The 24,699-nt window shown below is 43.0% G+C and overlaps 1 protein-coding gene across 1 annotated transcript in view; it reads right to left on the bottom strand.

Moving 5' to 3' along the window:
• Positions 1–24,699, bottom strand: part of LOC128697305 (uncharacterized) — a 132,691-nt gene that overhangs the window by 89,769 nt on the left and 18,223 nt on the right. Inside the window, exons 6-8 of the mRNA XM_070104168.1 lie at positions 23,303–23,420; positions 15,839–15,967; positions 11,706–11,842 (exon numbers count right to left, since the gene is read on the bottom strand). Coding sequence (XP_069960269.1) covers positions 11,706–11,842; positions 15,839–15,967; positions 23,303–23,420 — 384 coding nt within the window. The remainder of the gene's footprint in view (positions 1–11,705; positions 11,843–15,838; positions 15,968–23,302; positions 23,421–24,699) is intronic.

The raw sequence follows: 24,699 nt of genomic DNA, 5'->3' as shown, positions 1-24,699 counted from the left end.
GTAGTGATGGTGGCAGAGGGTGGTAGTGATGGTGGCAGAGGGTGGTAGTAATGGTGGTAGAGGGCGGTAGTGATGGTGGTAGTGATGGTGGTAGAGGGTGGTAGTTGTGGTGGTAGAGGGTGGTAGTTATGGTGGTAGAGGGTGGTAGTGATGGTGGTAGAGGGTGGTAGTGATGGTGGTAGAGGGTGGTAGTGGTGGTAGAGGGTGGTAGTGGTGGTGGTAGAGGGTGGTAATGATGGTGGTAGAGGGTGGTAGTGATGGTGGTAGAGGGTGGTAGTGATGGTGGTGGAGGGTGGTAGTGATGGTGGTAGAGGGTGGTAGTGATGGTGGTAGAGGGAGAAAGTGATGGTTGTGGAGGGTGGTAGTGAGGGTGGTAGTGAGGGTGGTGGAGGGTGGTAGTGATGGTGGAGGGTGGTAGTGATGGTGGTAAAGGGTGGTAGTGATGGTGGTAAAGGGTGGTAGTGATGGTGGTAGAGGGTAGTAGTGATGGTGGTGGAGGGTACTAGTGATGGTGGAGGGTGGTAGTGATGGTGGTAGAGGGTGGTAGTGATGGTGGTAGAGGGTGGTAGTGATGGTGGTAGAGGGTGGTAGTGATGGTGGTAGAGGGTGGTAGTGATGGTGGTAGAGGGTGGTAGTGATGGTAGTAGAGGGTGGTAGTGATGGTGGTGGAGGGTGGCAGTGACGGTGGTAGAGGGTAGTAGTGACGGTGGTAGAGGGTGGTAGTGATGTTGGTAGAGGGTAGTAGTGATGGTGGTGGAGGGTGGTAGTGATGGTGGTAGGGGGTAGTAGTGATTGTGATGGTGGTAGAGGGTGGTAGTGATGGTGGTAGAGAGTGGTAGTGATGGTTGTGGAGGGTGGTAGTGATGGTGGTTGAGGGTGGTAGTGATGGTGGTATAGGGTGGTAGTGATGGTGGTAGAGGGTAGTAGTGATGGTGGTGGAGGGTGGCAGTGATGGTAGTAGAGGGTGGTAGTGATGGTGGTAGAGGGTAGTAGTGATGGTGGAGGGTGGTAGTGATGGTGGTGGAGGGTGGTAGTGATGGTGGTGGAGGGTGGTAGTGATGGTGGTGGAGGGTGGTAGTGATGGTGGTGGAGAGTGGTAGTGATGGTGGTGGAGAGTGGTAGTGATGGTGGTGGAGGGTAGTAGTGATGGTGGTGGAGGGTAGTAGTGATGGTGGTGGAGGGTGGTAGTGATGGTGGGGGAAGGTGGTAGTGATGGTGGAGGGTAGTAGTGATGGTGGTGGAGGGTAGTAGTGATGGTCGTGGAGGGTAGTAGTGATGGTGGTGGAGGGTGGTAGTGATGGTGGTGAAGGGTGGTAGTGATGGTGGTGAAGGGTGGTAGTGATGGTGGTGAAGGGTGGTAGTGATAATGGTGGAGGGTGGTAGTGATGGTTGTGAAGGGTGGTAGTGATGGTGGTGAAGGGTGGTAGTGATGGTGGTGAAGGGTGGTAGTGATAATGGTGGAGGGTGGTAGTGATGGTTGTGAAGGGTGGTAGTGATGGTGGTGGAGGGTGGTAGTGATGGTTGTGGAGGGTGGTAGTGAGGGAGGTAGTGATGGTAGTAGAGGGTGGTAGTGATGGTGGTAGAGGATGGTAGTGATGGTGGTGGAGGGTGGTAGTGATGGTTGTGGTAGTGATGGTTGTGGAGGGTGGTAGTGAGGGTGGTAGTGATGCTGGTAGAGGGTAGTAGTGATGGTGGTGGAGGGTGGTAGTGATAGTGGTAGAGGGTGGCAGTGATGGTGGTAGAGGGTGGTAGTGATGGTTGAGGAGGGTGGTAGTGATGGTGGTGGAGGGTGGTAGTGATGGTGGTGGAGGGTGGTAGTGATGGTTGTGGAGGGTGGTAGTGAGGGTGGTAGTGAGGGTGGAAGAGGGCAGTAGTGATGGTGGTAGAGGGTGGTAGTGATGGTTGTGGAGGGTGGTAGTGAGGGTGGAAGTGAGGGTGGTAGTGATGGAGGTAGAGGGTGGTAGTGATGGTGGTAGAGGGTAGTAGTGATGGTGGTGGAGTGGTAGTGATGGTGGTAGAGGGTGGTAGTGATGGTTGTGGAGGGTGGTAGTGATGGTTGTGGAGGGTGGTAGTGATGGTGGTGGAGGGTGGTAGTGAGGGTGGTAGTGATGGTGGTAGAGGGTGGTAGTGATGGTGGTGGAGGGTGGTAGTGATGGTGGTGGAGGGTGGTAGTGAGGGTGGTAGAGGATGGTAGTGATGGTGGTGGAGGGTGGTAGTGAGGGTGGTAGTGATGGTGGTAGAGGGTAGTAGTGATGGTGGTGGAGGGTGGTAGTGATGGTGGTAGAGGGTGGTAGTGATGGTGGTAGAGGGTGGTAGTGATGGTGGTAGAGGGTGGTAGTGATGGTTGTGGAGGGTGGTAGTGATATTGGTGGAGGGTGGTAGTGATGGTGGTGGAGGGTGGTAGTGATGGTGGTAGAGGGCGGTAGTGATGGTGGTGGAGGGTGGTAGTGATGGTGGTAGAGGGTGGTAGTGATGGTGGTAGAGGGTGGTAGTGATGGTGGTAGAGGGTGGTAGTGATGGTGGAGGAGAGTAGTAGTGATGGTGGTGTAGGGTAGTAGTGGTGGTGGTGGAGGGCAGTAGTGATGGTGGTGGAGGGTGGTAGTGATGGTGGCGGAGGGTAGTAGTGATGGTGGTGGAGGGTAGTAGTGATGGTGGTGGAGGGTGGTAGTGATGGTGGCGGAGGGTAGTAGTGATGGTGGTGGAGGGTAGTAGTGATGGTGGTGGAGGGTGGTAGTGATGGTGGGGGAGGGGGGTAGTGATGGTGGGGGAGGGTGGTAGTGATGGTGGTGGAGGGTAGTAGTGATGGTGGTGGAGGGTAGTAGTGATGGTGGTGGAGGGTGGTAGTGATGGTGGGGGAGGGTGGTAGTGATGGTGGGGGAGGGTGGTAGTGATGGTGGTGTAGTGCAGTAGTGATGGTGGTGTAGGGTAGTAGTGATGGTGGTGTAGGGTAGTAGTGATGGTGGTGTAGGGTAGTAGTGATGGTGGTGTAGGGTAGTAGTGATGGTGGTGTAGGGTAGTAGTGATGGTGGTGTAGGGTAGTAGTGATGGTGGTGTAGGGTAGTAGTGATGGTGGTGGAGTGTTGTAGTGATGGTGGGGGAGGGTTGTAGTGATGGTGGTGGAGGGCAGTAGTGATGGTGGTGGAGGGTGGTAGTGATGGTGGGGGAGGGTAGTAGTGATGGTGGTGGAGGGTAGTAGTGATGGTGGTGGAGGGTGGTAGTGATGGTGGGGGAGGGTGGTAGTGATGGTGGGGGAGGGTGGTAGTGATGGTGGTGGAGGGTAGTAGTGATGGTCGTGGAGGGTAGTAGTGATGGTGGTGGAGGGTGGTAGTGATGGTGGTAGAGGGTGGTAGTGATGGTGGTAGAGGGTGGAAGTGATGGTGGTATTGATGGTGGTGAAGGGTGGTAGTGATGGTGGTGGAGGGTGGTAGTGATGGTGGTGGAGGGTGGTAGTGATGGTGGTGGAGGGTGGTAGTGAAGGTGGTGGAGGGTGGTAGTTATGGTGGGAGAGGGTGGTAGTGGTTGTGATGGTGTTGGAGGGTGGTGGAGGGTGGTAGTGATGGTGGTGGAGGGTGGTAGTGATGGTGGTGGAGGGTGTTAGTGATGGTGGTGGAGGGTGATAGTGATGGTGGTGGAGGGTGGTAGTGATGGTGGTAGGGGGTAGTAGTGATTGTGATGGTGGTAGAGGGTGGTAGTGATGGTGGTAGAGGGTGGCAGTGATGGTGGTGGAGGGTGGTAGTGATGGTGGTGGAGGGTGGAAGTGATGGTGGTGGAGGGTGGTAGTGATGGTGTTAGAGGGTAGTAGTGATGGTGGTGGAGGGTGGTAGCGATGGTGGTAGAGGGTAGTAGTTATGGTGGTAGAGGGTAGTAGTGATGGTGGTGGAGGGTGGTAGTGATGGTGGTGGAGGGTGGCAGTGATGGTGGTAGAGGGTGGTAGTGATGGTGGTAAAGGGTGGTAGTGATGGTGGTAGAGGATGGTAGTGATGGTGGTAGAGGATGGTAGTGATGGTGGTAGAGGGTGGTAGTGATGGTGGTAGAGGGTGGTAGTGATGGTGGTAGAGGGTGGTAGTGATGGTGGTAGAGGGTGGTAGTGGTGGTGGTAAAGGGTGGCAGTGATGGTGGTGGAGGGTGGTAGTGAGGGTGGAGGGTGGTAGTGATGGTGTTAGAGGATAGTAGTGATGGTGGTGGAGGGTAGTAGTGATGGTGGTGGAGGGTGGTAGTGATGGTGGTAGAGGGTAGTAGTTATGGTGGTAGAGGGTGGTAGTGATGGTGGTGGAGGGTGGTAGTGATGGTGGTAGAGGGTGGTAGTGATGGTTGTGGAGGGTGGTAGTGATGGTGGTGGAGGGTGGTAGTGATGGAGGTAGAGGGTGGTACTGATGGTGGTAGAGGGTAGTAGTGATGGTGGTAGAGGGTGGTAGTGATGGTGGTAGAGGGTGGTAGTGATGGTGGTAGTGATGGTGGTAGAGGGTGGTAGTGATGGTTGTGGAGGGTGGTAGTGATGGTGGTGGAGGGTGGTAGTGATGGAGGTAGAGGGTGGTACTGATGGTGGTAGAGGGTAGTAGTGATGGTGGTAGAGGGTGGTAGTGATGGTGGTAGAGGGTGGTAGTGATGGTGGTAGAGGGTGGTAGTGATGGTGGTAGAGGGTGGTAGTGATGGTGGTAGAGGGTGGTAGTGATGGTGGTAGTGATGGTGGTAGAGGGTGGTAGTGATGGTGGTGGACAGTGGTAGTGATTGTGGTAGAGGGTTCTAGTGATGGTGGTAGAGGGTAGTAGTGATGGTGGACGGTGGTAGTGATTGTGGTAGAGGGTGGTAGTGATGGTGGTAGAGGGTGGTAGTGATGGTGGTAGAGGGTAGTAATGATGGTGGTAGAGAGTAGTAGTGATGGTGGTAGAGGGTAGTAGTGATGGTGGTAGAGGGTAGTAGTGATGGTGGTAGAGGGTGGTAGTGATGGTGGTAGAGGGTGGTAGTGATGGTGGTAGTGATGGTGGTAGAGGGCAGTAGTGATGGTGGTGGAGGGTGGTAGTGATGGTGGTAGAGGGTGGTAGTAATGGTGGTAGAGGGTGGTAGTAATGGTGGTAGAGGGTGGTAGTGATGGTGGTAGAGGGTAATAGTGATGGTGGTAGAGGGTGGTAGTGATGGTGGTAGAGAGTAGTAATGGTGGAGGGTGGTGGTGATGGTGGTAGAGGGTAGTAGTGGTGGTGGTGGAGGGTAATAGTGATGGTGGTGGAGGGTGAAAGTGATGGTGGTAGAGGGTAGTAGTGATGGTGGTGGTGGGTAATAGTGATGGTGGTGGAGGGTGAAAGTGATGGTGGTAGAGGGTAGTAGTGATGGTGGTGGTGGGTAATAGTGATGGTGGTGGAGGGTGAAAGTGATGGTGGTAGAGGGTAGTAGTGATGGTGGTGGAGAATGGGTCTGCGTGGTTGGTGTGCATGGTAGAAAAAAATTCTGGCACCCAGTGGTGCATTGTGGGAACGCCATTTTAGTAGACCTTGTTCGCAATGCCTCGTGGTAAGAAGCTCCTCGCTCCTCAGCGAATTGGGACACTTTTGTTCCCCAATGACAGTTCTAATACAGATGAAAGTGCCAGTGAAGATGAGTTCCAAGGTTTTGATGAGGTTGTGACTGAAACTAATGACAATAGTACCGGTAATAGTGAGGAAAACCCAGACGGCCCTCAGCCTTCCACCTCTGCTGCTGGGCCGTCTTGTTCACGTTCAGTTGTACCAGAATCAAAGAGGAAACTCCTATTTTCCCAAATCCCAGACTCAGATGTGAGCATTGGTGATGATAGTGATTGCGAATGTGAACTACAAGCTCTTGAAAACAGTTCCAGTAGTGATAGTAAAGTGGAATATTCTCCAGTGAAGCGTCAGTGGTATATATGACGGTATATGCGCTCAGGCAGTGTGCCATATGCTATTCCAAGGGGAAGAAGTACATCTCAGAGCACATCCCGTGGCTGTACAACAGGAACAGACAGTGAAAATGAAGATGATAGTGTTGCAATTGGGATGGAAAATGTGCATGGTGGTGGTAGTGGTGGTGTTGGCCGTGAGGCACCAGCAGTGGGCCATGCTGCCACCCACGCCGCTGCCTCAGCTGATCTACAACAAAGGCCACCATCCAACACCCACCCACAACACCAGCCTCCACAACCACAATCTCCACAACCACCTGTCAATATCCAGTACCCACCAGCAAACCGCACCTGGGATTGGCAGGAAGCTGCCAATTTTGTTCCCAATCCCCATCACTTTGACAAAAGTCAAAGTGGAATACGGCCATCTTGTACACTTCGGAACAATGCCAGTGAACTGGAATGTTTCAAGTTATTCTTTGACGAACCCCTGATGGAAAGTATTGTCAGGGAAAGCAACAGATACTACGAGTACATCATGGCAAACACAATACTTTCACCAAACTAACGCCTACACCAGTGGAAGGAGACAACTGTGGCTGAGATGTATCTTTTGTTTGCTACAATAATGCTTATGCCACATGTCTATAAGCACAGTGTGAAATCATACTGGTCAACAGACCGCCTGATTGCAACCCCAGGTTTCAGTGATATAATGCCAGTGAATCGATTTATGCTACTATTACGTATGCTTCACTTCTCAAGACAAAACCAGGCCTGACAGAAATGACAGGTTATATAAGATTAGCCATGTGTTTGTGTATCTGAAACAGAAATTCAATATGTATTTTTATCTTTTCAGGAAGCTTGTTATTGATGAGTCTTTGATTCTGTTCGCAGGAAGACTCTCATTCAAGCAATACATACCAAGCAAGAGGAAACACTTTGGTATAAAGTTGTTTGTGCTTTGTGATTGTTACAGTGGTCTTGTATTGGATATAACTGTCTACACTGGAAGTAATACATTGCGAGATACCAGGAAGTTACTGGGTATCTCCGGTGATGCGGTTAGAACAATGATGGAACCATATCTTGGTAAGGGACACAAGCCCCTTACTCAGTGATTTCTTGCAAGTGAACATGACAGATGTGTGTGGCACAGTGCGTGGAAATCGTAAACATATGCCTGGGTTCGATGCTGGCACTCGTAGAGGTGAGGTGCAAGCCTTTGCTGCCAATGACATCATGGCATTTTGGTGGCATGACAAACGAGATGTCACACTGTTGTCATCAGTTCACCCTAATGAAATGGCAGACACTGGCAGGCAGCATAGAGAAAGCAATGAACCCATTCTAAAACCTGCAGCTGTGATTGACTACACCCTCAATATGCGTTCAGTGGACAAATGTTACATGATTGTGTTCGCAAAAGCTATAAGTGGTACATAAAACTTTTTTTCCATATTCTGGACATTTCCATGCTGAATGCTTATAATACATATAAGATGAGGACCAGAAACAAACCACCATATGGCGAATTTTGTTTGTCTGTCATCAGACAAATAATAATCACGTACCAAGGAACAGCACCTGCAATAGAAAACCACCCACGTAATTATCAACAACTACCTTCTTGTCTGAGGCATGGTGATCACTTCCTAACAAAACTGCCTGCTACTGCTTTCAAGAAAAAGGCTCAGAAGAGGTGTTATGTCTGTGCACATACAAAAAAACGCCCACAACAACGCAGAGACACTCGTTTTATGTGTGAGGAGTGTAAAACACTACTGTGCATGACACCATGTTTCAAAGACTTCCACAGGCTGCAGAACTTCTAAGAACATGTCCTCTGACTGTATATGTATATATAAAATATAGAAAAATAGTAATAAACAACATTTTGTATTGTTCGTTTGTGTAAATAAGTTTTGTAAACAATATAGTGACAACAGTGTTTGTGCAGTTATTGTGTAGTAGAGAAAAAGAAATAACTTACAAAATAGTGCTCATATTGGTCTCACAGCCCATAAAAGTTACTGGGAAAAAAATTTAAAAATACTAGAAAATAGTACCTAAAAAAGAAAAACTAATACCGGGTGACCGGCAGTCGGCGATGTTACCGTATGCCGGTCATTTTCTGTCAACTTCACGCTTCCATATCTCGGTAAGTACTGATGGTAAAAATTTTTTGTTAAACCTATAAAATTTAGAAAAAAAAAAAACTATCTTTTCATAAGAAAAAATAATTTTTGTTTCTTCGAATTTTTACTGACCCTGAGAACAGGTCTGGGAGAGGGCCTGCCGACCCTGAAAGGGTTAAAGCCATATAGCATGAACTAGTCAAATATTCAGTTTTTCTTGTATTCACTGTAACTCACCTAATGACCGTATGTAAAATTACAACACTGTTATTGCCTTGTTAATTATAAGTTAGTCTTAAGTTTGCCCGAAATGCTCTGCATATAAAGGGGCTTTTGGCAAGTACACCAAATTGTTACACTCCTTTGAACATTAAAATGGTTTAAAATACCGACAGGTTGTTAGGTAAGACACATATGCAACAGTTAGGTATCTTTATTCGAAACGTTTTGCCTACACAGTAGGCTTCTTCAGTCCAGTACAGAAAAGTTGATAGAAGCAGAAGATACTTGAAGACGATGTAATCAGTCCATCACCCTTAAATTTTTGAGGTGGTCAGTCCCTCAGTCTGGAGAAGAGCATTGTTCCATGGAATGAAACAATATGGAGTTGAAGTGACAGGACGGAGCCTTATATAGCGCCAGGAGGTGAGACGTAGGTCACTAGTTGAACGCAGATGTTGGGAGGGTGATGGACTGATTACATCGTCTTCAAGTCTCTTCTGCTTCTATCAACTTTTCTGTACTCGACTGAAGAAGCCTACTGTGTAGGCGAAACGTTTCGAAATAAAGATACCTAACTGTTGCATATGTGTCTTACCTAACGGTTACACTCCTTTGTATAAATATTTATCATGCTAAAATAAACTTGTTATTGTTATAATTAACTATAATGTCAAAGTACATATTTTTTATTTACACAACAGCTGTTTCCCACCAAGGCAGGGTGACCCACCAAGGCAGGGTGACCCACCAAGGCAGGGTGACCCACCAAGGCAGGGTGACCCACCAAGGCAGGGTGACCCACCAAGGCAGGGTGACCCACCAAGGCAGGGTGACCCGGAAAACAAACACTTTCATCATCATTCACTCCATCACCGTCATGCTAGAGGTGAGCCTACACTACATTTATAGAACTGCAACATTAACACCCCTCCTTCAGAGTGCAGGCACTGTACTTCCTACCTTCAGGACTAAAGTCCGGCTTGCCGGTTTCCCTGAATCTCTTCATAGTTATATTGTTCACACTCCAACAGCACGTCAAGTCATAAATACCATACCTCTCCACTCACTCCTATTCAACATGCTAATGCACATTTGCTGGAAGTCCAAGCCCCTCACACACAAAAACTCATTTACCCCCTCCCTCCAACCTTTCCTAGACTGACCCCTACCCCACCTTCCTTCCACTACAGATTTATACACACTACAAGTCATTCTATTTTTTCCATCCTCTCTATATGACCGAACCACCTCAACAACCCCTCCTCAACCCTCTAGATAATTCTTAAAGTAATCCCGCACCCTCCAATTTCCAAATTATGGATTCTCTGCATTATATTTACACCACACATTACTCTCAGACATGACATCATGACATCTCCACTGCCTCCAGCCTTCTCCTTGTTGCAACATTCACCACCCATGCTTCACATCCATATAAGAGCATTGATACAACTATACTCTCATACATTCCCCTCTGTTTTCATGGATACATCAAAGTAACTACTGTAATTTTGTTGTATAACTCATAAGAGTTTTTTTTTTTTATTTAAGCCTATGTTGTTTTAGGTAAGCAAGACTTGCTTTGCCTCTCCTCTCCTTCCTTCAACACTTTCATCTGTCAACCAAAAATCTTTAAAATGTTACCTGTTCCTCACCAGCTTCCATTTTACCTTGACCACTGTCATGTGTCTTGTATCAGGATCAATGCCTTATTCTCTATAAGAGCCTTATAATAAATAACGTAGTCATGTTTCTTTCGGGGAAACCGGCAGGCCAGACTTAAGTCCTGAAGATGGGGAGTACAGCGTCTGCACTGTGAAGGAGGGGTGTTAATGTTGCAGTTTTATAATTGTAGTGTAAGTGTGCCTCTGGCAAGACAGGGAGGGAGTGAATGATGACGAAAGTGTTTCTTCTTTTTCAGGCCATCGTACCTTGGTGGGAAATGGCCAGTGTGTTAATAAAAAAAAATATTCCTTGACTATTCCTTCACTGCAACTCTGGTGTAAGAATCAATTCAATTCTGTTCAGTTCCATGAAGTGTTCTTTCATTGTAAAAACTTTCAGCTTGTTCTACCTGTCTATTAGTTACACCTTTAAAAATTAGAAAATTTAATACACCTACCATCCGACTTACGACCTGCTCGACTTACGACCACTCGACTTACGACCGTGTTTTTTATGCCAAATTTCTGGGAAATAAACAACTATTTGTGTTGTACACAGTGTTTATCCTAAACCTTACAGTATAAAATACAGTACTAACAACATAAAAAGTAAAGTAAAACATGAAATACCAAAATAAAACAATAAAATAAAGTCATTACAAAAATGTTTTGTTGATATTCAGTAGTAAAGTTCGACTTACGACCAGTTTCTCGGAACCGAACTCGGTCGTGAGTCGGATGCTAGGTGTATTTCCTTTCAAAGATGTACTGTATTTTACGGCAAACAAGGCACTCTGATGTTGAGGACCCTCCCCCCCCCATTCTGACTGGCTAAATTTTTGAAAAAAAAAAAAAAAAGATAAACAGTACTTCGGCCTCCAAGACATTTGGTAAATTTTCAAGACTTATTTTGGGAAAAAAAAAAAACTAGTGTCTTTGATGCAATAAATACAGTAAGGACTCTGAAAATCAAAACTTTTCCATCACTCAATATGTTTACACATTTATCTCAGTTTCTGCAGGGTTCAAGTTACCAGACTCGTCTATTACTGGATCATAATACAGTCACTGTATGACACCACACACCACGCTAGTCTCTTCATGTTCAAGTTACTATTTTTTTTAACACACCAGACGTCTCCCACCAAAGCAGGGTTACCCGAATATGAAAAAACACTTCCTTTTTCAATTAGTAATTTATACAGGAGAAAGGGTTAATAGCTCCTTGCTACCGGTAATTTAGTCGCCTCTTATGACACACGACTTAGAGGAAGGATTCTTCTCCATTTCTCAATGGAGTTACTACTGCTAGGTCATAAGCATCCAGTGTATGACACCACACACCATGCTAGTCAAATACCAAAGAAGTTTACTATTATTAGACCACAATACTCCCACTGTATGACACCACACACCATGCCGGTCAGTTGACTTACAAGAGAGGACAAAGAGGTGAAGCTCACTCCCCACACAAACTCAAACCGATAATCACCCTAACATCCTTTGTACATCTAACATCCTTTGCTTTGCCCACCAAAATTGCTGGTTTCTCTTAATTGCTTGCTATAGTATTCAAGCCTCATGCACCTGCCAATAATACCGTCTATAGACCTACGGTGTTTTCTGCAATGAATTTATAGACTAAGAGCTGCTATTGTGCCTATGCTCAGTTTACAGACCATCCCTATTTAAGATATATGTACTACCACCTTGAATTATTCAGATTCTTTTCCTTATCTGGTCATGGACCGGGCTACGGGGGCATTGACCCCCAGAGCACCCTCCAGGTATACCTCAATCAATAAACACCAAGAGCCGACTTACCTGTGTAGGAGAGGGCAGTACTCGTCATGCCATTCACTGATGGTTGCAATATTTGTGAGCACCACCAGGGATGCCAACCGTAAGGCATCGTCAGCGTGACTGTTCTGAACGAAACTCATGAGGATAGGTAGGCAATCCTGGAAAAAATATAAGGTTACAAAAGTCAAGATAATTTTTTGAAAGACTAATGATTTGAATGTAGGAAGAGACAATGAATGATAAATACAGTGTATAGTAAACTTCCAATATAACAGAGTAATAAAGGGTATTTGTTATATCTTAACATTCAAAAAACGGTATACACTCCCCAATATACGAACATTCGTGTTGCAAACTTCGATGATACAATTTGCAGGAAACGCTGAGATGTAAATAATACATAGTAGTTACTCTAGCGGCATCATTCTTACATGTGCTTGTGCTTTCTTCACAAAGTCAGTGTTATTTCTGATTATTATTATACCCCCAATAAGTCTTGTGTTAACCACAAACAAATGAACTTACAAATGACTGAACGTGTTCATAAGTAGGGGAGTATCTGTACAAGTACACTAAACTACTTTACTGTATGCCTAATATAGTACGTACTATACTACTACTTTTAATAAGCCGGCCATATCCCACCGAGACAGGGTGGCTCAAAAAGAAACAAAAAAAGTTTCTCTATTCAACATTTGTAACGTATATAGGAGTAGGGGTTACTAGCCCCTTGCTCCCGGCATTTTAGTCGCCTCTTACGACATGAATGGCTTACAAAGGAAGAATTCTTTTCCACTTCCCCATGGAGATAAGAGGAAATAAACAAAAACAAGAACTAGAAAGAAAATAGAACAAAACCCAGAGGGATGTGTATATATATGCTTGTACATGTATGTGTAGTGTGACCTAAGTGAAAGTAGAAGTAGCAAGACGTACCTGAAATCTTGCATGTTTATGAGACACAAAAAAGACACCAGCAATCTTCTTTCTTTCTTTCAACACACCGGCCGTATCCCACCGAGGCGGGGTGGCCCAAAAGGAAAAACGAAAGTTTCTCCTTTTACATTTAGTAATATATACAGGAGAAGAGGTTACTAGCCCCTTGCTCCCGGCATTTTAGTTGCCTCTTACAACACGCATGGCTTACGGAGGAAGAATTCTGTTCCACTTCCCCATGGAGATAAGAGGAAATAAACAAGAATAAGAACTAGAAAGAAAATAGAAGAAAACCCAGAGGGGTGTGTATATATGTGCTTGTACATGTATGTGTAGTGTGACCTAAGTGTAAGTAGAAGTAGCAAGACGTACCTGAAATCTTGCATGTTCATGAGACAGAAAAAAGGACACCAGCAATCCTACCATCATGTAAAACAATTACAGGCTTTCGTTTTACACTCACTTGGCAGGACGGTAGTACCTCCCTGGGCGGTTGCTGTCTACCAACCTACTACCTAGAATTATTAGAATTGCTAATTTAAAAAGAAAAACTTTTGTTTTCCTTTTTTAGATAACCCTGCCTTGGTGGAATACTGCTGGTGCGTCAAAAAAAATTTATTAGAAAAAGTTTCAGTGATGATAAAATTTTTATTGAGATTTCTTCCTTAGAAACACATCTGTTCACGTATGTGTCAGCTAGACGTCAGTAGATGAATCAGTCAGCTCAGTAGAGCGACAACACCACACAGCTGAGACTGTGCCTGAAATGCTTTGCATATCAAGGGGCTTTCTATACAGTAGCAATACAGTAAGACTCCCGTATCCACAGGGGGTATGTTCCAAGGACCTGCCATGGATATCAAAACGAGTTGTTTTTGCATTTACGTACATACCTATTATAAAGTTTAATCATTTCACTGTGGCGACCACTGCTGCTCACAAACTTGCTCTCAGTATCGAGAATTAAAAAAAAAATTATTTGTCTTATGAAATGATAGAAAATCTTTTCGCATTGGTAATGAAACCAAAAGTACAAAATTTAGTGGAAAACTTACAGAATTATGCTCTCGTGCAGTTAGCAGTCTCAGCGATATTTACGCATTGGCAATTTTGCCCACTTAGAGCCCTATTTTCGGCCAATTCCATTGCTCCAGTCAACCAAATTCATAGCTATTTCACTAGAACTCCTTTTGTTCTATCGACTGAGCACAAGAAACCACCCATTTACCTATTTCAAGTGCCCAATAAAGTGATCAGAAATTGGTAATTTGGCAAATTTCATACACAATTCAAGGAATGCCAATTTCAAAATAGGGTGCAGAATTAACAATGCAAAGATTCCTAGCACTAAAGTAACATTTCCTCTGTTCATCAGTAATGTCTCCAGGCCCCTCTTATATTACACTTGCTTTCCATTTTGAATTTTTATTTATACAAAAAAATAGATTTACTGTTATGCAGATTACTGCATTACTGTGAAAATGGAATAATATCAGAACATTTGTGAAAGCATATTAGACCCACCAGTTCACACACATTGGACGCATAATGTGATTTGTTTAAGAGTAAACAAATCACATTAGCAAAAATCTAACATTTTCACTATTCTGAGCTTAATTTCAAGGTACTTTTAGTCCTTAAACCATTCAAAATCATCTCTAATTCTGTAATATATCTTCCATTCTATCAAATGAGACCAAGAACATAAGAATACAACCATAAATACCATATGAAAATACACCGTAAAGTCGCTGCTTTAAAAATCCTGGAGCACTGCGTGCTGCAGGTTTTTTTTATACTGCACACACTGACCACTCAGACTCATTCTCTTATATGTAGGCCTACCAAGATTAGAAGTCGCTAGGATTTTGGTGTACTATTACATGACTAACACTGGCTTGCAAACCATAATATTATGGGACCGACAGTGAAAGGGTTAATTGATAAATTACACACAATAAGTGGAGAATTTCATGGCTTCTCATAGGCTTTAAAGAACTTCCACTTCACTACTTACATACTTCTGGGCCATTATTAGGCAAAACTAAGTTATTTTTGGGTCACAGCAAACCATGGATAACCGAAACTATGGATACTGGGCTCTTGGATACAGGGGTCCTATTGTATGTCAGTCACCCTGAAGAGAATATAACCACACAATACCGTGACTGAAACAATACGCAAATAACCCACATGTGGATGAAACTTATGACGACATTTTGGTCCCACAGTAGACGATGAATGGAACGGTCTGTTGTATAGCCTGTTGGGGTTTATATTTAGCATCATGTCAGTGCTGCCATCTTGTGGGCTTAGGCCTACCTTGAGCCCACAAGATGCTGTATCTGCCTCATTCGCCCGGCTCTCTCCCTCGCAGGCTGGGGGCTTGGTTGACCCCCAGCGCAATTAAACGCACTGCCTGTAATTAAGAACCAATAAAGTAACACATCGCCTCAGAAGACATTCACTGTTACCATACTTCTTTCAACGCACCAGCTGCATCCCATCGAGACAGGGTGGCCCAAAAAAGAAAGAAAATCCCCAAAAAGAATATATACTTTCATCATCATTCAACACTTTCGCCTCATACATAATCACTGTTTTTGCAGAGGCACCCACATACAACAGTTTAGAAGCATATATAAAGATATATAACATATCCCTCTAAACTGCCAATATCCCAAACCTCTCCTTTAAAGTGCAGGCATTGTACTTCCCATTGCCAAGACTCAGGTACGGCTATATATAAACAACCGGTTTCCCTGAATCCCTTCACTAAATATTACCCTGCTCACACTCCAACAGCTCGTCAGGTCCCAAAAACCATTCGTCTCCATTCACTCCTATCTAACACGATCATGCATGCTTGTACATGTGTAGTGTAACCTAAGTGCAAGTAGAAATAGCAAGATGTACCTGAAATCTTGCATGTGTATGAGACAGAAAAAAGACACCAGCAATCCTACCTATCAGGCATATACCCATTTTATTGTAATACCGCCTAGTAGGGTTATTGAAGTAAAACGTTGGGTAGCTTCAAATATAGGTTATATAAACACATGAATGGGATTGGTTGGATTTGAGTGGGACTTGCACAAATGGGACTGAAATGTCGTAAGTTTTTTCTGCTATGTGCAGGTTATTTGTGAATCAATCACCGTAATTTTATAATATACTGTATTCCACTGTATAGATATAAAGTTCATTTGTGGACTCACTCTGGCTTCCCTGATATTTTCCTCAGATAGGACCACATTTCCCAGTGTCTGGACAGCTGGCAACCGAACATCATCGTCGTCCAGAAGGGTCGTGAGTCGGTGGATGCAACCCATCTCTCTCAAAAAATCCTGAAAAAATCGTAGCTTGGGAATGCTCTTGATGATATAAAGGATAATTTTACCTGTAACAGGTGATAACTTAGTACAAAAGTTAGCTATTAAATTCATTTCTAGTTAGCTATTGAACACATTTCTAGATTAATAAGCAATAACATCTACAATCTAAGATATCAACAATTTGTTTCTGACAATTATAAATTAAAAAAAAAATTTTTGGAGGCCTGAGAAACATAATCCTCTTTTCCATATGTTATTAACATTATATACAGCTATAGTTTTACCTGCTGCAGCAGGTACAAGAGAGGTGAAGGTTTATAAGGTAAAGGAGGAGGCAGTTAGGGTAAGATATAAACAACTATTGGAGGACAGATGGGCTAGTGAGAGCATAGGCAATGGGGTCAAAGATGTGTGGGATAGGTTTAAAAATGTAGTGTTAGTGTGTTCAGCAGAAGTTTGTGGTTACAGGAAAGTGGATGTGGGAGGGAAGAAGAGCGACTGGTGGAATGATGATGTAAAGAGATACACAAATAACCCGCACATAAAAGAGAGAAGCTTGTGACTTTGTCAATGGTCCAAGTCGGACCGAAACGTCGTCGTAAGCTTCTCTCTTTTATGTGCGGGTTATTTGTGTATCGTTCCAGTCACGGTATTGTGCCTTTTTTTTTGTTATTGTGTTATGATGTAAAGAAAGTAGTAAGGGAGAAAAAGTTAGCATATGAGAGGTTTTTACAAAGTAGAAGTGATGCAAGGAGGGAAGAGTATATGGAGAGAAAAAGAGAGGTTAAGAGAGTGGTGAAGCAATGTAAAAAGAGAGCAAATGAGAGAGTGGGCGAGATGTTATCAACAAATTTTGTTGAAAATAACAACAAATTTTGGAGCGAGATTAATAAGCTGAGGAAGCCAAGGGAACGAATGGATTTGATACTAAAAAATAGGAGAGGAGAGTTATTAAATGGAGAGTTAGAGGTATCGGGAAAATGGAGGGAATATTTTGAGAAACTGTTAAATGTTGAAGAAGATAGGAGAGCTGTGATTTCGTGTATAGGGCAAAGAGGAATAATATCTTATAATAGTATTATATTATGAGTATTATATTACTGAGTTTATTATATTATTTCAGGTCACTTTTTATACTGTATCTTTATATATGCTTCTAAACTGTTGTATCTGGACACCTCTGCAAAAACTGTGATTATGTATGAGTGAGGTGAAAGTGTTGAATGATGATGAAAGTATTTTCTTTTTGGGGATTTTCTTTCTTTTTGGGTCACCCTGCCTAGGTGGGAGATGGCCGACTTGTTGAAAAAAAAAAAAGAGAAGCGAGGAAGGGCCAGCTGTGAGTGTGGGGAAAGTTTGTGAGGCAGTGGGTAGAATGAAAGGTGGTAAAGCAGCTGGGACTGATGGGATAAAGATAGAAATGTTAAAAGCAGGTGGGGATATAGTTTTGAGTGGTTGGTGCTTTTATTTAATAAATGTATATAAGAGAGTCCTAGGTAGTAGGTTGGTAGACAGCAACCGCACAGGGAGGTACTACTGTCCTGCCAAGTGAGTGTAAAACGAAAGCCTGTAATTGTTTTACACGATGGTAGGATTGCTGGTGTTTTTTGTGTCTCATAAACATGCAAGAATTCAGGTACGTCTTGCTACTTCTACTTACACTTAGGTCACACTACACATACATGTACAAGCACATATATACACAAACCCCTCTGGGTTTTCTGCTATTTTCTTTCTAGTTCTTGTTCTTGTTTATTTCCTCTCATCTCCATGGGGAAGTGGAACAAAATTCTTCCTCTGTAAGCCATGCGTGTTGTAAGAGGCGACTAAAATGCCAGGAGCAAGGGGCTAGTAACCCCTTCTCCTGTATAAATTACTAAATTTAAAAGGAGAAACTTTAGTTTTTCCTTTTGGGCCACACCGCCTCGGTGGGATAAGGCCGGTGTGTTGAAAGAAAGATATAAGAGAGTAAGGTATCTAGGAATTGGCAGAGCATGCATAGTTCCATTTTCCAAATCAGTAGGAATCCTTTCCAATATACGATAATATGTACCACAAACTACACGCCTTACCCTATACCACTCTCTAATATATCCTTACCTCACCTATGGTATTTGTGCCTGGGGTTCAACCACAGCCAACCACCTTAGACCCTTAATAATCCAACAAAGAGCTGCTGTGCGGGTGATAACCAGCCCCTGTGCTAGACAGCACACCCCACCACTTTTCAAAAGACTCAACTTGCAAAATATACAAGACATACACTTTTATTATTGTGCCTACTACATATACAGAACATTAAACTCCACTGTAAACCCTCCCCTAAAACTGGGGGTTCAACCACAGCCAACCACCTTAGACCCTTAATAATCCAACAAAGAGCTGCTGTGCGGGTGATAACCAGCCCCTGTGCTAGACAGCACACCCCACCACTTTTCAAAAGACTCAACTTGCAAAATATACAAGACATACACTTTTATTATTGTGCCTACTACATATACAGAACATTAAACTCCACTGTAAACCCTCCCCTAAAACTACTCCTTGACAGTTACAACAGAATGCACAGCCACAATACAAGGCATAAGGCACTTTTCAACATCCCTTGAGTCAGTCTCTCACTATGCAAGAACGCTATGCACATAAAAGGTCCGAAGATCTGGAGCTCGCTACCGGAACAGGTCAAGGATCCCCTGACAGCTTATAAATTTAGGACTTTGCTAAAAAAATCATCTTATCTCTCAATATTAACCAAATCAACCATAACACCTTCTAATTCGTTTTATTATGTGACCTCCTGGCTTTTAATTCTACCAATCCATAAAATATTACCACCTGCACCATTACTTGTAAGGTACATTTTGTGTGCAATTTCAAGATTATTTTACCGAACCCTACTCCACCTTACTACCTCTCACTTGAATTAGGTTCAAATAAGATTGTAAAACAGTTAACCACTGCTTCTTGTCTAGTTTTAAGTATAGTTACTAAGTACTATTATCTTATCTAGTTTTAATTTGTTACTATGCACAGTGGTCCCTCGCTTTTCGTAGTTCTCGGCAATCGTAAATTTCGCCAATCATAGGGGTATTTTCGTATAAACATGGACTCGCTTTTCATAGGTTGACTCACGAATAGTAGTTCGTCCGGGACGCGTACGCACGGTGTGAGCCGGGGTAGCCTCCCTACCCAGCCAGTCTGGCATTGTTTACCAGTGAGTGAAGGTCCCCTCAAGGGCTCCTACGAAATATTTCATAATATTCCACTCATTTTAGTGCTTGCAAGTACTAAATAAGCTACCATGGCTCCAAAGAAAGCTCCTAGTGCCAAGCCTGTGGTAAAGAAGGTGAGAAATATGTACAGTGACAAAGTCTTGGGCCATTTTAGGGAAGTGTTAAAGAGACGCCAGAAACAGAGCTCTCTCCACAGTTATTTTGCGAGACAGGACTAGAGTGACTCTCAAGGTGGTCCTAGTGGCATTAAGAAACAGAGAAGAGAAGCAACCCCAGAGAAGCAATTGGTACCTGAGGTGTTGATGGAAGGGGATTCCCCTTCCAAACTGTAAACAATCCAATCTCTCTCCTCCTCCAGTCTCTCATACACTAAGAAGAATCTCCAATAAAGGTAAGTGTTATGCTGTTAATGTTTCATTCATCACTTCCCATTGTATTGTTTATGTACTACATGCATATTTCATGTAAAAAATTTTTTTGTTTTAATACTTCTGGGTGTCAGGAACGGATTAATTGTATTTACATTATTTCTTATGGGGAAAATTGATTCGCAAATCGCAAATTTCGTTTATAGTAGCTCCTCCAGGAACGGATTAATTACGAAAAACGAGGGACCACTGTATTGGGATTAGTCTGCCCAAAATGCCTCGGCATGATAGTGGCTATCTTTGTACTTAACAAATCGAAATTGTAACTACACACTGTAACCTTTACAGAGAAACAAACCTTACTTACTTACTAGACAGAGAGTAGGATAGCAGATAAACGAGTAGGCTATAGGAAAGGTCGGGGTTGTGTAGCCCAAGTGTTTACAGTGAAACATAGTTGAACAGTATATAGATAAGGTTAAAGAGGTTTTGTGGCATTATTGGATTTGGAAAAGGCGTATGACAGGGCGGATAGGGGGGGCAATGTGGCAGTTGTTGCAAATGTATGGAATAGGAGGTAGGTTACTGAAAGCAGTGAAGAGTTTTTACGAGGATAGTGAGGCTCGGTTTAGAGTTTGTAAGAGAAAGGGAGATTATTTCCCAGTAAAAGTAGGCCTTAGACAAGGTTGTGTGATATCACCATGATTGTTCAATATATTTATACATGGGGTTGTAAGAGAAGTAAATGCGAGGGTCTTGGCAAGAGGTGTGGAGTTAAAAGATAAAGAATCTAATACAAAGTGGGAGTTGTCACAGTTGCTCTTTGCTGATGACACTGTGCTTTTGGGAGATTCTGAGAAGTTGCAGAGGCTGGTGGATGAGTTTGGTAGGGTATGTCAAAGAAAAAAATTAAAAGTGAATATAGAAAAGAATAAGGTGATGAGGATAACAAAAAATTAGGTAATGAAAGATTGGATATCAGATTGAAGGGAGAGAGTATGGAGGAGGTGAATGCATTCAGATATTTAGGAGTGGACGTGTCAGCAGATGGGTCTATGAGAGATGAGGTGAATCATAGAATTGATGAGCGGTAAAAAGTGAGTGGTGCACTTAGGAGTCTGTGGAGACAAAGAACTTTGTCCATGGAAGCAAAGAGGGGAATGTATGAGAGTATAGTTATACCAACACTCTTATATGGGTGTGAAGCATGGGTGGTGAATGTTGCAACGAGGAGGAGGCTGGAGGCAGTGGAGTTGTCATGTCTGAGGGCAATGTGTGAATGCAGAGAATTTGTAGTTTGGAAATTAGGAGGAGGTGCAGGATTACCAAACTATTATCCAGAGGGCTGTGAGGAGGGGTTGTTGAGGTGGTTTGGACATGTAGAGAGGGTGGAACAAAATAGAATGACTTCGAGTGTATAAATCTGTAGTGGAGGGAAGGCGGGGTTGGGGTTGGCCTAGGAAAGGTTTTGTGTGAGAGGGGCTTGGACTTCCAGCAAGCATGCCTGAGCGTGTTAGATACGAGCAAATGGAGGCAAGTGATTTTTAGGACTTGAAATGCTGTTGGTGTATGAGCAGATTCAGGGATTCAGGGAAACTGGCAGGCTGGACTTGAGTCCTGGAGATGGGAAGTACAGTTTCTGCACTCTGAAGGAGGGGTGTTAATGTTGCAGTTTTACAACTACTGTAAGTATGCCTCTGGCAAGACAGTGATAGAGTGAATGATGGTGAAAGTTCTTCTTTTTCAAGCCATCCCGTCTTGGTGGGAGATGGCCGATGTGTTAATAAAAAATAAAAAAAAAAAAAATTACACAGCATCAATTTCAGGAACATAACCAACCAGAGATACACAGAACTACGCTACAGTTGCTCCTTGCTTTACAAAGCTTCGACTCATGATATTTTGACTTTACAATGGTGCTATAGCAATGCACATTCAGTACTATACAGTACAGTACATTTATTGATAGGATACGAGCTCTATAATTGAGCTGACTGTAGAGGAATCCATCACAGACTGAGAGATTACTGTACTGTAAAACTAGTGTTATAACTGGCTCCAATATTGCTATATTGTAGTGTTACAACTTTCCAAAATTTGTATATATATTTTGAAGAGAGGAGAAGGCTGGAGGCAGTGGAGATGTCATGTCTGAGGGCAATGTGTGGTGTGAATATAATGCAGAGAATTCGTAGTTTGGAAGTTAGGAGGAGGTGCGGGATTACCAAAACTGTTGTCCAGAGGGCTGAGGAAGGGTTGTTGAGGTGGTTCGGACATGTAGAGAGAATGGAGCGAAACAGAATGACTTCAAGAGTGTATCAGTCTGTAGTGGAAGGAAGGCGGGGTAGGGGTCGGCCTAGGAAAGGTTGGAGGGACTTGGACTTCCAGCAGGCATGCGTGAGCGTGTTTGATAGGAGTGAATGGAGACAAATGGTTTTTTTAATACTTGATGTGCTGTTGGAGTGTGAGGAAAGTAACATTTATGAAGGGGTTCAGGGAAACCGGCAGGCCGGACTTGAGTCCTGGAGATGGGAAGTACAGTGCCTGCACTCTGAAGGAGGGGTGTTAATGTTGCAGTTTAAAAACTGTAGTGTAAAGCACCCTTCTGGCAAGACAGTGATGGAGTGAATGATGGTGAAAGTTTTTCTTTTTCGGGCCACCCTGCCTTGGTGGGAATCGGCCAGTGTGATAATAATAAAAAAAAAAAAAAAATTTGAACTAAGTCAGTTTAATGCATTAAATACATGTTTTTAACCCTTAAACGGTCCAAACAGATCGACGTTCAAATTCGTAGCTACAAAAGTAGATCTACTTTTTTTTACACATTTTCAAATATAAAAAAAAAAATAATGTTTTTTTTACATGTTTTCAAATGTAAAACAAAAAAGATCTACATTTTTTTACATACTTTCAGAAGTTGAAAAAACGTATATATACGTTTGGACCATTTAAGGGTTAAAACTGTACTGTTGTTCATTTAGTTACCTCTCTTTTTGTACAATTAAAAACTCCTACTTAATAATCTATGACTTGTTCTTCAGTGGTTTTAATGTTTTATTAACATGTCGGCCGTCTCCCACCAAGGCAGGGCGGCCCAAAAAGTGAAAAGCTTTCACCATCATTCACACCATCACTGTTTTGCCAGAGGTGCACTTACACTACAGTTATAAAACTGCAACATTAATATTAGTCTGCCGGAAATGCACCACATACTAGTGAGTTTGTGTGTTTAAATCAATGTTTTATGACATGTAAATTATATTATCTGTGTACTGTAGGAAATAAATAAATCAGTTGAACTTATCTTCAAATTTCTTTAATACTGTTGTTATAACTATTAACATGAAAAATAACCAAAGTGAAAAAATAGTGAAATTCCAAGTGATTTTGTGATTTCTCACACGATTGTGGATAATGTGAGAAATAATGAGAGTGCTTGGAATTTCACTTTTTTTTTTTTCACTGTGGTTATTTTACATATTGCCTTTCTACCAAGGACCCCATTGGAAGTAAGTCATTTTGACTTTTTTTTGGGTTATCCTTTTGGGAAATCTACACACAAGCTATGTATAATAATGTAACTGTATTTATGTGTACCTGTACCTGAAAAACTTACTTACGGTGATGTTATTGCAATTTACTGCAATGCTCGTGCATACTAGTGACTTTCTTTGCACTTAATATTACATGTCAACTACAGTTTGTATACTACACAAAGAAATGAAAATTTTGATTAATGTAATTACCAAGTTGACGCTGAAAGCGGCACAGTTGGCAATAGTGACAAGCGTCCTCTCCACCAGCGTCTTGTCCTCAGAGTACAGCAGCGCCACCAGGCTCTTGGCTTCGTAAGGCGTCAGCACTCTGAAAAAAAAGTACCTACTCTATGTTGGAGAACTTGTCACGTTTGAGGGCAGCTTTAATATTTCTACTGGTACCCCATACGTATGACCAATCATATGTTAAATACAGCCTCAGAAGATGCCCACCTGTCCCCCCATTAATGGTTAGGTAAGATCTGTCAGGAAACAGGAAAAGTATTTCCTGACGCAGGTTTTAGTCATACAATGATCCGTCACTAGAGCGTTTGGTTGTCTGACCGACACCTACCACTTTGCTTACCACGCCACCTCTTTAAAAATTAAGATTATCAACCCATAAAAACTTACACAACAAAGAGTAAGTCAAAATACTTCTAGTTGTCAAATGAGTATTTCAACGGTGAAGCAGTAGTAGTGACATATATGGAGTACTTCTGACCACAGAGATAATTCAAGTACAACATGCACAACAGAGTATGAAATCAACAAACAAAAAAAGTGACAAACACTCAACATGGTAAAATTGTCATACCAACAAACATCAACACTCAGTAATACTATCATACCAAGTTAATTAAAATAATCAGCATCCTTGGAATAGAGTAACTGGTATTCAGATCCACTTGAGATCATGACTCGCAAAATCGTAATGATGCTATTGCAAACAAACCACAGTACAGGTGGGGTTAGAACCCATGGCAAGTGAGGGGGACTTAAGTTAGAGTTCATCACGGCTATGCTGGTGGGAGATTCATCTGTTAAAACTTGCATTTGTGTACACAGTGGTGGCCCATGCTAACCTCCCTATGATGTATAAATATACCTACTTGGATGAATCTTACTGTAGCCAGCTGGACCAGTGACTTACACACTGGCCTGGAGTCTTACCACTCACTCGCCGTGGATTCAAACCCCACCCTTAATGTGGTTCCAGAAAGTGGGTTTAAATCCTCGTCACTCCAGTGACCTGCTACATGTTAACTGCAAATTTTTAGTATATTTTATGCAGTATTCAAGTATTTATACCATTGCATTTAGTTGATGAATCTAGTTTTCAAATATACAGTTGCTTGTAGCACCAATACTACAAGAGTTAATGTAAGTATTTTTTTTAACCTTTAAACAGTCCAAACGTATATATACGTTCACTCACGTAGCGCCCCAAATTTTTTGAGAAAAAATAATTTTTTTTTTTAATAGGAAAAAAGAGCATATGGTACCCAGGCATCCCCAATTATTTTAATATGGTGCACCGTGAGTGTGCACACCCATTCTCTCATTTCTAGGTGACTCAGGCTTATCGTGGCAATGTTGAATGAATG

The sequence above is a fragment of the Cherax quadricarinatus genome, chromosome 89 (assembly GCF_038502225.1).
Source record: "Cherax quadricarinatus isolate ZL_2023a chromosome 89, ASM3850222v1, whole genome shotgun sequence".
Taxonomy (NCBI): Eukaryota; Metazoa; Arthropoda; class Malacostraca; order Decapoda; family Parastacidae; genus Cherax; species Cherax quadricarinatus.
Note: the sequence above shows the minus strand (reverse complement) of the source record. Positions and strands in the feature narration are given on the sequence as shown.